This window comes from Penicillium subrubescens (assembly GCF_028828155.1).
Source record: "Penicillium subrubescens strain IBT 31985 chromosome Unknown utg000003l_segment0_segment0, whole genome shotgun sequence".
In the NCBI taxonomy this organism is placed as follows: domain Eukaryota; kingdom Fungi; phylum Ascomycota; class Eurotiomycetes; order Eurotiales; family Aspergillaceae; genus Penicillium; species Penicillium subrubescens.
In genome coordinates this window covers 1,113,975-1,127,996 of record NW_026643153.1, presented here as the reverse complement: position 1 = coordinate 1,127,996, position 14,022 = coordinate 1,113,975, and the positions used below count along the sequence as shown (strand labels likewise).

The 14,022-nt window shown below is 49.8% G+C and overlaps 2 protein-coding genes across 2 annotated transcripts; one reads left to right on the top strand and one right to left on the bottom strand.

The window, feature by feature from the left end:
- Positions 1-530: 530 nt before the first annotated feature.
- N7473_004454 (uncharacterized protein) lies at positions 531-2,372 on the bottom strand (the record flags this gene model as incomplete). The annotated part of the gene is made up of 1 exon (XM_057150394.1): positions 531-2,372. One exon carries the CDS (start codon positions 2,370-2,372, stop codon positions 531-533), a length of 1,842 nt encoding a protein of 613 aa, XP_057010504.1.
- Positions 2,373-10,494: 8,122 nt separating this feature from the next.
- N7473_004453 (arrestin C-terminal domain-containing protein) lies at positions 10,495-11,984 on the top strand (the record flags this gene model as incomplete). The annotated part of the gene is made up of 2 exons (XM_057150393.1): positions 10,495-10,792; positions 10,861-11,984. 2 exons carry the CDS (start codon positions 10,495-10,497, stop codon positions 11,982-11,984), a joined length of 1,422 nt encoding a protein of 473 aa, XP_057010503.1.
- Positions 11,985-14,022: the final 2,038 nt, after the last annotated feature.

Genomic DNA, 14,022 nt, shown 5'->3' with positions numbered 1-14,022 from the left:
ATGTTACTTCGAAGTTGTTTAACCGTGGAGCTGGGGTCATAAGCTCCGGGGGCCATCCGTCTAGCTTGTATTTCTTGAGACACTTGGACAACTTGTGTAGACACTTCCTCAACAGTAGCGAGCGCTGCCAGAACGAGCACGTCTGCCTTCGCTTTCTACTACTCCGCCCGTGGATGATCGCACCTACGACGTCTATGAAGAAGTCAAGATCTACCACGAGAAGGTGTAAGGAACGGCACCCTGAGCTTGGGCAGGATTCCGCTACAACATGGTAGGTAGAAATGAAACGGAATGGAATCTGATTTGGATTTCATAACAAACAATCAACGCTTAGTTATGCCCTGCCTATCTATATTTACATAGAGGAAATAAGAATGTAGAACACCGCTCACAAGGCTACTGTGCAATCCTCAACTCCGTACGAGTCTCGAGTCTCCTTCAATAGAGGAGGAATCCAAGGTTTCGTGCTCCAGTGCCCCCATCGACACGAAAACGCTTTCGTGGGGGAGGTAGCTATGATCTGCTCCCTGTTACCGGATTGAAAACGAGTCCTGGACCTGCTGCAAATAAGCAACAAAGATATGGAACTCGTCAAAGTCCTTCCAGGTTTTGTGGGCCCTTGATCGGAGTTCAGGGAGGATTCGGTCCCATAGATGCCACAGGCGGTTGTGCTTCACACCGAAGTTGTCCGGGGTCCAACGAAGTAGCTCGAGCGCAAAGGTGTACACGGACTGGTTGGATCTTTGGTAAGTGTTGGAATACTTGAAGTTTCCAGCCCCTTCAGAAGGAACTTGGTCGACAAGGAAAACGCAGAATGCGAACCAGGTAACCGTTTTAAGGCGGGCGGCATACTCGTCCCATTTTTCAAGCAATGCACGCGAGAGATTGGCCCTGGCGATCTCGATCTTGCGAGAGTCCTTGCATTGGTCTTCGTACTTTTGGAAGTGGTCTTGCAATTTGGATATGAAGGTTTTACATTGCCACCAGCTGCGTGCCGAGTAGAACGGCAAGTCCCGAGGAGGTGCTTCTGGTGACAGTGGACATTCGAGTTGACTGCGCGGCTCTGTTGGAGGCAAAGCCCTGGCTCGCTGCACAGGCTGTGTTGGCGGCTGTGATGGCAGAATATTTTTGGGTTTGCGTTCATCTTTATCCATTGAGAGGAAATGCCCGTCATTTGAGACGGTACTGTTCTTCCGACGTCCGACAACTTTCGCTCGGGCCGGGATCGAGTTTTCAACTTCCTGCAGATACGCAGTAAACAAAGCATAATCCGAAAACTGCGTGTATGACTTTTTGGCAAGGTCACGAATTTCGGGGAGGACCCCTCTCAGCAAATAGACCATAAACTCCTTAATGCTGACTTCGGGAAGGACAGGGGCCCACTGAATTAGCCAGAAGGCAAAATGCGTTACAGGTTGAGCAATTTTCTGTTCAGCGGTTGTAATTCCAAAATTCGCTTGCTCACGACTCGCCCGGCGTGAGAGCTGTTGAGCTAGGAACGTGCAGTACGAGTTCCATGACGTATTTCCAGGCCTCATGATATGATCGTGCCACTGATTCATCAGGTTGTGCCCGATGTATTTTGCCCCGAGCTCCAGTTTGCGAGCCTCCGTGTAGTAGCTGGGGTACCGGGCGAAATGGGCTTCCAAGGCGTTGACATATTGTACCCACTCCTTCCAGCTTCTACCCCGGTAGGATCCAAAAGCAAGACTTGGCGGACTTGGCGGAGTGGGTGAAATTCGAGGCGCAGGTGTAGGTTGGGTATGCGTCCGCGGCGGAACGGGTTGAGCGATTAGCCGTCGCTGAGAAGGAACTGCATCTGTTAATTTCTCTGCTTCGTGGCCGTTCTCGGATAAAACCATATCCTTTCCTTCGTTACTCTCCTCATCTGCGCAGGGAGAGTATTCGGATGGGGCAGATCCAGGAGCGGCGTCGTTTTTCCACCTCACCTCAGCCGTTGACACTGGTTTAAAGTCCCCGTCGACCATCCGCGTTTGATGAGTTGTAGGTGTGTAGCTATTGACAGGCGTCATATTATTGCCTATAGGATCCAGAACAGATTTAATTAAGGCATCCACAGCGCTGCTGGTGTCTTGGCCAGGAGCAATAGAGAACACTGGCGACTTCGAGATAATAGGTGATTTAGAGCCCACAGGCGATTGGAGACTGGTCGAACCAGAAGCATCGGGGGCCACACTTTGTCGAGCGTTGTCAAGGCGTTCCTGTGCTTCTTGAAGCCATCTCCCCTCCTCCGCGATCTGTGTCTGCAGCTCTACGAGCCGTCTGCGCTTCCGTATCCCTTCCAGGTTATTGGTGAATTGACGGATTTCCTCATCAAGAGGGGAATCGCCATAATCGTCGCTGGCGCTCATCGCGTACGTTATGCCAGTGCCCGTCGTGGTAGCGTGCTAAGGGAATGTGTGTAGTTGGTTTTGTCGCAGTTATGACCAGGTAGCCAGTTCAAAAAGAAAGGATATCGATTGGAGTGCTGAAGATCGACGGAGGCTGAGTCTGAAGAGAAAAAGGAAAAGACACGGAAAAACTTACAGACAGAAGGTCTGATCACGTGACACGCCCCCTTTTAAAAAAGCCATGTGATCGCCAATGTGATGAAGACCATTACCCCCACTGGTGTGGCACTCTGCGCTTTTCCAAGAGATCCTGATTATTCGACCGCTTTAACAATATAATTTGAGATTAAGGAAGCCTCTGTGGGAGGGAATTCGAGGGTCTTTGGTGGGCCACCTGGATGGCAACCGAGGTATTTGCTTGGTGGATGCGTGAATGTATGCACGTATTTTTTGGGCCCTCGAGCATCCCCCCTTTCCAAGTCATTTTCAGCCCACGCCACTTTTGAGCACATCTAGGCTGAATATCCGACTGGCCAGAACATCAACCCTCTCTACAAGCCACCAGATCAGCTCTATCTGCCCCCATTGCAAAAGTCTGTGACCCCCGGAGTGACCGCCCTTTTCTGCCACGAATTCTGCCGTACCAAAGGGAGTAGTTTTGTCGAGGATAGTGGAGCAGTTACTTACAGCTGCCTCCTATTAGTTTCCTTCGTCCCCCGCCTTTCTTTGTGTTTTGTATGTAAATTACGGGGTTCCGAGACAACACTTTCAAGTCACTCTCGAGTATCCCATGGATCCTCTAAGACACGGAGGAATTGGTCCCATCCACATATCAACTATGGACCAACTCTGCAGGTGTGTATTTAACATACCCTCTGCCTGCCACTCATTTTATCTACAATCAATCAATTCAATCTGTCAATCCTACTGATTGGTTCCCCTTCCACTAGAATCCCCACTCATTGCAATACTAGCCATTACTGATTTAGCTTGCTCAATCAGATTCTCTCATGCGGTAGGAGTCGAATATATCGGGCCTAGTGGTAGATCGAGGCGTTGTGGCAGCACGGGCCATAGCGCATTTAAAGTTGCGGAAGACAACAGCAGAAGCCGATAGGCGTTTTTGGAATCCAGGTAGCCCAAAACACGAGCTCCGAGTCCAGCCAAAAACAGCGGATTGCATCAGAATAAAAAGAACTACAAACTCAGGTCGTTTCCGGTAAGAGCTGCGTCCAATACCAAAATGTAAGAATAGCCTCCAATGACATCGAACGAGAGACCACCAATGACACGAAGCACAGCGAGCCAATCACCGCGATTTTGGACGAAAATCGCCACAAATTTGTATGGACTTTTGGCAAGTCTGTTGAGTCGCGGAACTTATAGTTTCTCGTCACGTGCGGGTCGTTTTCCCTTTCTCTCACTTCGTTCGTTTCAGGGCATTCACGAAAATAAGGTTCAGATTCCGTCACGTGCAGTACGTTTCCCCTTCCTCTCACTTCGTTCGTTTCAGGGCATCGAGTAACTTACCTGTTTTGTATATATAGGGTAATAGCTAATACCGGACATTCAATATTAGTATGAAAGAGTATGAAAGATACAGTGACAGCAAAAATTTGGACATCCCCAATTCTGCCAGTCAGGCTTCCACTAATCCAAGACCGCGGAGACCGGGTGGCATAGCTACTTAAGGAAGGCGGTAGCGACAGGGGTGTCCAAACTTTTTGCCGTATCAATGTACAAGCTTGGGTCACGCGCCACTAACGAGACGACGATAAAGCTGACTTCCAGAAACCTTATTTTACGAGCCCTTCGAAAAGAGGAGGGCTAGTCTTCTCCGATCATTATTAATCTGCACAGGAATCTCTATCCCCCTAATGGCTGAGTCGACGATTCCAATAAGCTCAGAATTCCCTAAAATATCCTTGAGAACACGGCTTCCCCGAATCCCCGATTCTCTTCGCGATCAAGATCCAGCTTTTTTAAGGTCACAAGAAGAGATGTGAAAATGCCTCCTTTACCTAGTGAATTTTTGCTCTCCATTGCAAATTTTCTGGAGGCAGAAAGAGACCTTAACTCACTGGCTCAAACCACCCAGAATTTTTATTGTTGTGATTTGAGGCTGTTGCTGCTCAGAAATGAAGCCGCAACATCGGAAATAATTCCTGCACTATGTATACATAGGAAGTTCCAAGTTGATTGGAAATCAACTTGGACTTCGTGCTGTATATATGGCCTCTGTGTATCCCTCTGAAATGATAAGAATCAAGCTTCCTTTTTGCATTACAACAGGTTATGAGCCCGAGTGCAATCAGTCGGGTGCCGTCTCTACTCACACCGAGACACATTAAGCTCTTTTGATTCGTGATTATATATATATTACCCCGCTTCTTTAGCATCATGTCGGCTCTCGTCCAGGACTCCCCCGACCGAGCCGTCACAGCCATCGAGCCTCTGACAGGAAGCGATAACTACGCTACCTGGAAGCGTCTCATGACTTCCTACTTGAAAGCCAGGCAGGTCTGGGACGTGGTGTCGAGCGACCTCCAGCGTCCAGATTGCCAGTTCAAATACAGTAAACTCCCGTTTTCGGCACTCCCAGTTAAGGCACACATTTTCATTAGGCACCAAAATCTGCTAGATGGACCCACTTTTTTGGGTTTTCCCATATATAAGAACGCCATCTGGCACAACTTTTGTCTGGCACAAATTTTCTCTTGCTTAGTCATGTAAATTAGCCAATCAGGGGGACCCGCGCTGCCAACCTACCCATCCCAAAACAACTCAACAAGACATATCTGACGCTCAGAAAAAAGCATTACGTATCTACGCATCGGGGACATACCCTAAATCGACTTACTGTATGCCAAGCCAATCACGGCGGATATCACTCCGCTCGTGGAGCCCCACCTTAATGGGGCGGTGCGGCAGAGAGCCATCGAAGCCCACGTCGAAGTGGAGGTCCAAGCTTTCGACCGTCATAAGGAATGGTCGAGGCGCGAAGCCGAGGCCTACCATATCATTTTCCGGTATCTATCTCCCAATATCAGCATCCACGTCGCGGGGCTGGAGACATCCCGCGACCTGTGGAATGAACTCGAAGAACGGTACCGGCGCATGGAACTCGCCACGTATTGCGAACTGTTTGCCCAGCTCCGCGAAACGTCAGGCGATAGTTGCGCCAGCGCGCGTGAATTTGTTGACCGCGTGCGACTGTTGGTTCATCGATTGAACGCCATCACCCCAGGATCCATTGGCGATCGAGCACACATTGCGATCTTGTTGACGCAGATCGGACCGGAGTACATCCTGATTGTGGATGCTATCCAGAATGACAAGGATCTGGTCAATCCGACCACGGTCGGAAACCGTCTGGCCAATGCTGAACAGACGGTGCGGGGGAAGGACTCTCCCACGCCACCACAAGGGGGACCAGGACCATCGATTAATACGATCCAAAACAACACACAAAAATGCTCCCATTGCAAGAAGCGAGGTCATATGCCCGCGAAGTGTTAGAAGAAACACCCTGAATTGCGTCCACAGAAGGACCGTGCCGACAAGGCAGACCGGAGTGCTTCCGGCTCACCAAGATCATCAAGCCAGGTGGAAGAACGGCAGGGCCGGCCGACTTCTAAGAGACCGAGGATCAATATCGTGAGGGCGGGGGTGACGACCCTTTATACCCACGCGCCGCAACCCCGGTGGATCCTGGACTCCGCCGCCACTAGCCATATCTGCTAGGACCGAAGCTGCTTTAGTAGCCTGCGGCCCCACCATAAGATACTAGACACGGCGGGCGATCCAGTGGAAGCCGAAGGGATTGGTACGGTGAATCTCACGCTCCGGGGGAAGTTCAAACACCTCCTTGTGTTAAAGAATGTTTACTTCGCGCCACGCATCGGGATGAACCTGATCAGCGTGCCGAAGCTATTACGAGACCGCTACTCGGTGGTGGCGCACCCACAGAACGTCTTTGTGCAACGCCGAGGACGAACGGTGGGGACCGCCTACCATACGGAGGAGGATCTGTTGATCCTGCGGTGTTATGTGAGCCAAAGATCCCGAGAGCGAGTCCAACTGGCGAGGGCGCCGACAAACCGTAGGCATGCAGATTCCCTGGAACCGCAGGCGGTGGCCATGGATGTCGACGACCCTCAGGAGTCAAGTGGCGTAGGATACGCATCGCCAACCTCTGAACTCGGTGGTGAAGCTCGGATACTCGAAGAAGATGAGAGCACAGGAGTGGACCAGGCCACCGAAGCGCTGTGGCACGCTCGGATGGGACATCTGAATCGGGGAGACTTAAGGGTGGTCCTCCGTCAGACCGGCACTCCGTACCGACAGCTAACCCGGGCAGAACTGCTGGCAACGCCGCAGTGCCCGGCGTGTATGTCGGGTAAGCAGCATCAGAAGAGGAACTCCCGTGCAAGACGGCCACGTCTGCACTCGTCAAGAATCTTTGAAATGATCCATTCGGACATCATGGAAATGCCAGTTGCCAAAGATGGCTCCAGGTACGTCATCACCTTCACTGACGATTATTCCCGTGGCTCGTGGGCATATGCCATGAGATGGAAGCATGAAGCGCTGTCGAAGTTCCGACAATTCGAGGCCTGGGTGCACCGACAGTTCGGCGCCCGGATCAAAAGATTCCTTACCGACAACGGAAGAGAATACCTGCCTATCGGAACACACCTCGAGTCCCAGGGAGTGGAGTTTGATACCTCGCCGCCGTATTGCAAAGGGCAGAACGGACTGGCTGAGCGCACGAATCGCACTATCCGGGAGCGGATCAACACGCTCCTGTCCGACGCGAAACTTCCTCCTTCCTGGTGGCCCGAGCTCTTGGAGACGGTAGTATATCTGAAGCTGCGCGCGCCAGCATCAATCCTGCAGAAGAAGACACCATACGAAGTCCTCTACGGGAAGCCACCCAAGCTGTTGCATCTACGACGGATCGGCTCCCGCGCATGGGTATTGATTCCAAAAGAGCATCGGAGGAAACTCGGACCACGATCGTCTGAATGCCGACTGCTCGGTTACTGCGAACCCAACCAGTACAAGCTTTACGAAGTACACTCTGGACGGACAGTCTTCTCCCGTGATGTCGAGTTCGATGAAAGGACCCCCGTGGCGCCGTTCATCGAGGGGGAAACAGGCAACGACCTCCCGGACAACGCTCCTCCATCACCTGTCTTTCCTGAACCAATACTGCCTCCATCTGGCACGCCGCTTACGCCGCCTCCGTCTCCTAACGGACCAGAGAACGTGCCTCCTGAACCAGTCGATAATGTGCCTTCTCAGCCGGTCGATGTCCCTTCACCGGTCAATCCAATCCCTAGCGAAACACAAGCCACACAGGACCTTAGCTATTCATTGTATAGCCGAAGACGAAGACCTTCCAGGCGTCTCTTGGAGTCGCTAGGCAAGGTGTATGCGACAGGGACATTAGATACCACCGCTGCAAAAGACGTTGATCCCTCAACCTTCAACGACGCTGTGTCGGGACCGAATCAGTTGGAATAGTGGGCGGCCATTCAGAAAGAATATGCGTCTCTTCTCGAGCATAGAACATAGGAAAAGGTTCCACGAAAAGAAGTTCCCGCCGGAAATCATATCATTGGCTGTAAGTGGGTATTCAAGACCAAGGCTAATGGAATCCGGAAAGCACGACTGGTGATCAAAGGCTACCGACAGAAACAAGGCATCGATTATCACGAAACTTTCGCTGCTGTATCCCGCATAGATTCCGTCCGCAGCATCGTTACGAGTGCCGTGCTGCGCGGATAGAAACTCCACCAATTCGATACCGTCACTGCTTTCCTACATAGGGATGTCGACTCGGCCATCTATATAGAGCTGCCAGAGGGGTTTAAAGAGGATAGATACGTTTGCCGTCTTCAACGCTCCTTGTACGGACTGAAGCAGGCACCACGGATCTAGTACCAGTGCGTTCACCGCGTCTTAGTGGCTCACGGGTTTACCATAGCCCAGTCCGACAATTGTGTCTTCTATACGCCTAATTGTGTCGTCTGCGTGTATGTCGATGACTTTCTAGTCGCAGCAGCGGACGACGCCGAGATCCAGCAACTTCGAATAGCCCTGGAATCGGAGTTCAAGCTAAACGACCTAGGAACCCCGTGTTCATTCCTCGGAATCCAATTCGAGTTCCACGCAGATAGAGGTGTTTCGATCCACCAACACCAATACATCCAAAAGGTCCTTTCCGACTTTTGCATAGAGTCCTGTCAACCGAAGTCTACACCGATGGCTCCAAAAGCTCTCCTGAATTACATTCCGGAAGAAAGCGAGCTAGACGAAGACGCCAAATCACGGTTCGGGTCCGCTATCGGGTCGTTGATGTATCTCATAGTCGGAACACGCCCTGATATCGCGTTTGCGCTTGGGACGTTGAGTCGCTTCATATCCCGACCGCAACTGCATCATCAGGCCGCACTACAGAGACTGCTGCGTTATATCAAAGCCACGCACTTCTACCGCATCACATACCGCAGCGGGCAGTTGATCGGATACACAGATGCCGACTTTGGTGGCTCCGTCGTCACTGACGGTGCATACTCCACGTCTGGCTATGTGTTCAAACTTGCCGGAGCACCAGTTTCCTGGTCGTCCAAAAGACAGGGGAAGTGGCCACGTCCACGACCCACGCCGAGTACATTGGCCAATACAACGCCATCCTTCACCTACAATGGCTCCGCACGTTTCTGGCGGAAACGCACCTGTTCCAATCACCAGTGACCAATATCATGGCTGACAATCAATCTGCCATTGCACTTTCCCGCAACCCTGAGTTTCACAAACGGACGAAGCACTTCAATGTGAAGTTCCATTATCAGCGAGCAGTTCTGAACACAGGAGAAATTAGTCTCGAATACGTTCCTACCGCGGAACAGGCCGCTGATGGACTCACCAAGCCTCTGGGACCCTCTCCATTCACCAAGTTTTGCAACCTCTTAGGTATCGACACGGAAGAACTCATAAAGGAAAATGTGTAACCGCGATGGCGCTCTTTCCACTATTTCTCCTCTTTGAGGTTTTGAGTGGTTTTGCCGAGGCCTGACCGATGTGCATGTATTCAGTACCGCCTCGCCAGCAAGGCGATCCTGAGGGGGAATGTTGTGATATGAGGCAGTTGCTGCTCAGGAACGAAGCCGCAACATCGGAAATAATTCCTGTCCATCTATACGAAGACCAAGTTGATTGGAAATCAACTTGGACTTCATGTTGTATATATAGCCTCTTGTATCCCCTCAGAAATAAGAACAAGTAAGCTTCCTTTTGAATTACAACAGCATGTAGTGTAGCGTAGGGTATATCGTATAGCTGTGCTGCTGCGCGATAAGATTTGACCCGACCATATTTGACATCAGAAAGGGCTAATAGGATCCTGCCCTCTTGATTGGCCGAATTTTGCGAAGATTCAGTGCGAATTGGTGGCATGATAGGTGGTTGAATTAGGTAGGGTAGAAGGAAGACGCGATTTTGGATGGGGTGATCCGCTCGCTTGTGTTATCCGCTCGCTTGTGGATTACGTTAGTTAACAGTGCCTTAGTCAGCCCACCCACAGCCCCTGCCGGCCCTGCTGGGGAGAGATTTCGTTTCGAAAGCTGTTCAACTATGTCAACGGATCACAGGATATCTGAATGGACTAGTGTTGAGGGAAGGAGTTGTCGGTTATTTAAGAAAGGGCCGGTTAGTTTGGACAATCACCATGCCAGCAAAGAGCTTTTCGAGTTATCATATGACTTGAGACTCGCGGTCTATCGTGGTCTAGATCTAACCCTCAGTTCATGCGCAGTCTGATGACGTCATTCATATCACTCCCAAATATCTAATTGCCTTCATCAATACTCATAGAAGACACAGACCCACGTTACGTTGGAACTAGGATATTTTGTCGTCAAACTTGAAACAAAAGAGCCCCCCAACCAGAGCAGGGAAGCTGCGTAGTCTCGGGAAACTGGGGTGACTCCACCGATATTTCAAGCAACCTCTTGGCGATGTCTGCCCAAACCCTTACAACATACCGGTATACGCGAAAGACCGAACGCCACCAGACGACATCACAGATATCCTAGCACAGACAACAAGCGAAATAGGGTCGGTTACGGAGCGAAATATGGCTGAGGATGGCGCAAGACCTTCCTCGGACTCGAATAGAAACTCATGGGTGATGAGTTCAACTCCTGCATCCGCTATCCCATTCCTGCGCGACGAGGAGGTCGCGACCAGCGCCCATGGAATTACGGTCGCGTTGGCTCTGGCTGAACCGGTCGTGTACTTGCCACACTTTGACCCCGCTGATACCAGATCAGTCATGCTGAGTGGACATTTGCGACTCAGATTGACGAGGACTGTCAAAATAAAGAAAGTTGAACTCGTGTTCAAGGGCGTCGCACAGAAGAAGATACCGAACGGTAAGTGATAGCTGCTGCCACTTTTCGACGTTTCCTATCAGCGCACTAAGTGTTGGTTTGATATCTAGGGATTCTTCCAAAGAAGTCACAAGTCCAAAACGTAAAAGAGCTCAACAAGCACGTCTGGCCGGTATTCCTTGCAGGTGCACATGAGGGACTTTCGATGTCAAACATCGAATACAATGCAAATAATTTTAAATTTGCAAGCCCCCAATTTGCGACAATAAATCATAACCACAATAATAAAGAGGCGATGGACTTCTCACTACAAGCAAATTTCAAACATGCTTGTGGGATTGGTAACTGCGAGCCCTGGGCCCGTGGGGTTTCGAGGTTACACCGCGGCTACAAACTCTTTCCTCCCGGCGATTATACATACGATTTTGAACAACTGATCGATTCACATAACCCTGAAACAATAGAAAACGAGATAATTTCTGTCAGATGGCTCCTTCAAGCAGTCGTTGAACACTCAGGAGCGTTCCAGTCAAACCTGTCTGGCATTCGATATATCCCCTTCATCCGGAGCCCCGTTGGGGAATGCCTAGAACAGGTTGAGCCAGTTGCGATATCAAGAGATTGGAAGGATAAACTCCATTACAATATCACAATTTTTGGAAAATCATTCCCTCTGGGATCACAGATACCTATCGCCATAAAACTCATCCCGTTCGCGAAAATTACTTGCCGTCGAATCCAAGTCTGGGTGTTGGAAAATCTACATTTTCATGGCAGGGCTAACCATCATGTCGAGCCGCGTAAAAGGTTTTTACTTTTCGAGAAGACGGCGCATTCGGCAAGTTCCAACAATTATTCAGGGAACTCGACGCGAGTCACCGCCGGTGGTGGCATTCCTTGGAACGATCGAGCGGCTGCTATCGCAGGAGAGGAATTTGTTGATCACAACCGGAACAATTTGCTGGGTGATCTCAGCGATGGCTGTCAAGCTGGGCCAATTGAAATGGAATTGAATGTGCAGATCCCTAACTGCCAATCTATTAAGGGTAAGGATGAAATGCAAAAGTTGCGTTGTGACGCTACATATGAAAGCATCGAAATCTCTCATCGGATTATGGTAAGCGCATACCAAATAAAGCAGAGTAATTCCATTCATTTGCCCGATTATAGTGACTTGCTCTGTTTTATGTTACGTGGCTGGAGAAGCATGAAAAGCTGCTCTGAAAGTTTCTGACTATTACAGATAACGATGTACATGTCTACGGTTTACGAGAAAGAACCTGCCAATTGGCATCACTTTGCCATTACTGTGCATTGTCCGATCCGTATCCTCTCCTGTCTTGCTGCGCAATCCTACATTGATCTTCCTGCATATTCATCTTGTACCAATTACCCGATAGTCTCTCAGGTACATGAATGTGGGTGTACTAGGGCTGCCGCTGTAAGGAGAAATCCGCCAATTCCTGACTTGGTTAGTCCAGCAAACACATATTCGGCCTCAGATGCAGCAAGTTTCACAGCTCTTTCGGTCAGCTCCATGTTGGGATTTGTGGAACACCCACAACAATCCAAACAACGACTATATAAATATTAGTACCCCACTACGTATGTATTCATTGCGGGATCCCTCTTTCGAGCCTCCTCCTTTTCAAGATATACTGCCTACGCCTCCGCCTGAATACTCTTCTTCAACGAACAGCGCGCCGGAGAAGACTATTTCGACCAGGTCAGCGCTAGTACGGAGAATGCCAACAATAATGCCCTGGCTGTTTCATGTACTAACAAACCGAGTCGCCATGTGTAGGCAAGAATATAGCGGGGAATAAGGGTGACCACAGACTGTATGCGCTGTATTCCTATAGTATTCATTCTTACTCTCATTCTCTTTGCGGATCGGAAAAGACTCGCCTTAAAAATCGAGACCGGGGAAACAATCTGGTGGTTTCATTATGGCTACTTACTGTACGGGGTACGCCATTCGTTTGCGTCTTCTGGTTCTCTTTTGCGCCATTGCCTGGCTATCCATAGCTAGCTTCAGCTCAGCAACAGCACACTTTTGGATCACTCTACGGGATTACGCAAGATCTGACTACATAAGAGCCAAGGATCCCTTGCTACCCATGTCTTTCGAAAAAACCATGACCCAAGTCTTCGACTGCATGGTCATTGCGGCCATCCCATCGGCTTTGTTATCTATTTTTGGGGTTGTCCTCATGGCCCATCCGCGGCTCCTACAAGATGACAAGGCCACTGCAATTTACTTTGCCTGTACTCAATTAATACTGAGCGTAGTAGTGCTCTTCATAGGGGGTTATGTGGCTAATTCCATTCGTGGCTACCAGACCCTGTTTGAAGAGTTTGACGTTCGTGCGAGCCACCTCCCATACTACGGCATGATGTACTACGGAGGTATTGGTGAGGCTGTCTTCGGATCCCTGGTGATTATTCTGTCTCTACAGTGTAGTTTATTTTGTGATATAGCAAGCCCTCTTTATCATTGTCTTTATGTGAGAGCGAGTTTCTAGGTGCGGAGAGTCCAGATCGGTTAGGTTCTATAAGAGGCGATTGCATGATCCACAAATGAGCTTCAACACAATATTAGTAAAATCACCGTCATGTGATTAGTTCTTCATGTAAAACACTGCAGTCCGTTCATGATACTTCGTATACGGTACAGTACTGTGTAGAGGTGAGGCAGTCCAGAGAGGCCAAGCAATCCTTAGCTGGTCGCTGTGCCTGAAGACATTGAGCGATCTCCTTTTCCTCGAGCAAAATGGCAAAATCGCTTGTGTGACTGCGACTTTGTAGGCTCTGTTGAGTCACAACTGTGAATGTGGATGTTTATGCAAGCGTGTAGGCTCGAGCGGGTAACAGGAAAGCAGTGGTCGAACACCATCACCGTTGTCTAACACATCGCCTAAGAGAGTCTCGCTGTCAACGTTAAAAATCAACTTCATAAAACGAACAATCTAACAGGTAGGGTTATCAATTCTAACAAGGAAGACTCAGGGAAGTGAGGCTTATTTCTTGGCTACTGTATCTATCGACCAACCACGATAACAAGTGAACTCCGCAGTCTAGGGTCTATGATGACAAAATCCTCGCAGCTTGAGGTCTGCATTACCAACATCCTCCCTCACAAACAATAAGCCCTGTGTTTGAAAAAGTGTGCTCGATCGGGTAGGACCTACGGCCCAAGGTCTTCACCATGATCCTCTAGCGACATGCAGGCACCTCTCCGTGGTGCTAGGGACTAGTATTCAAGTGACGCT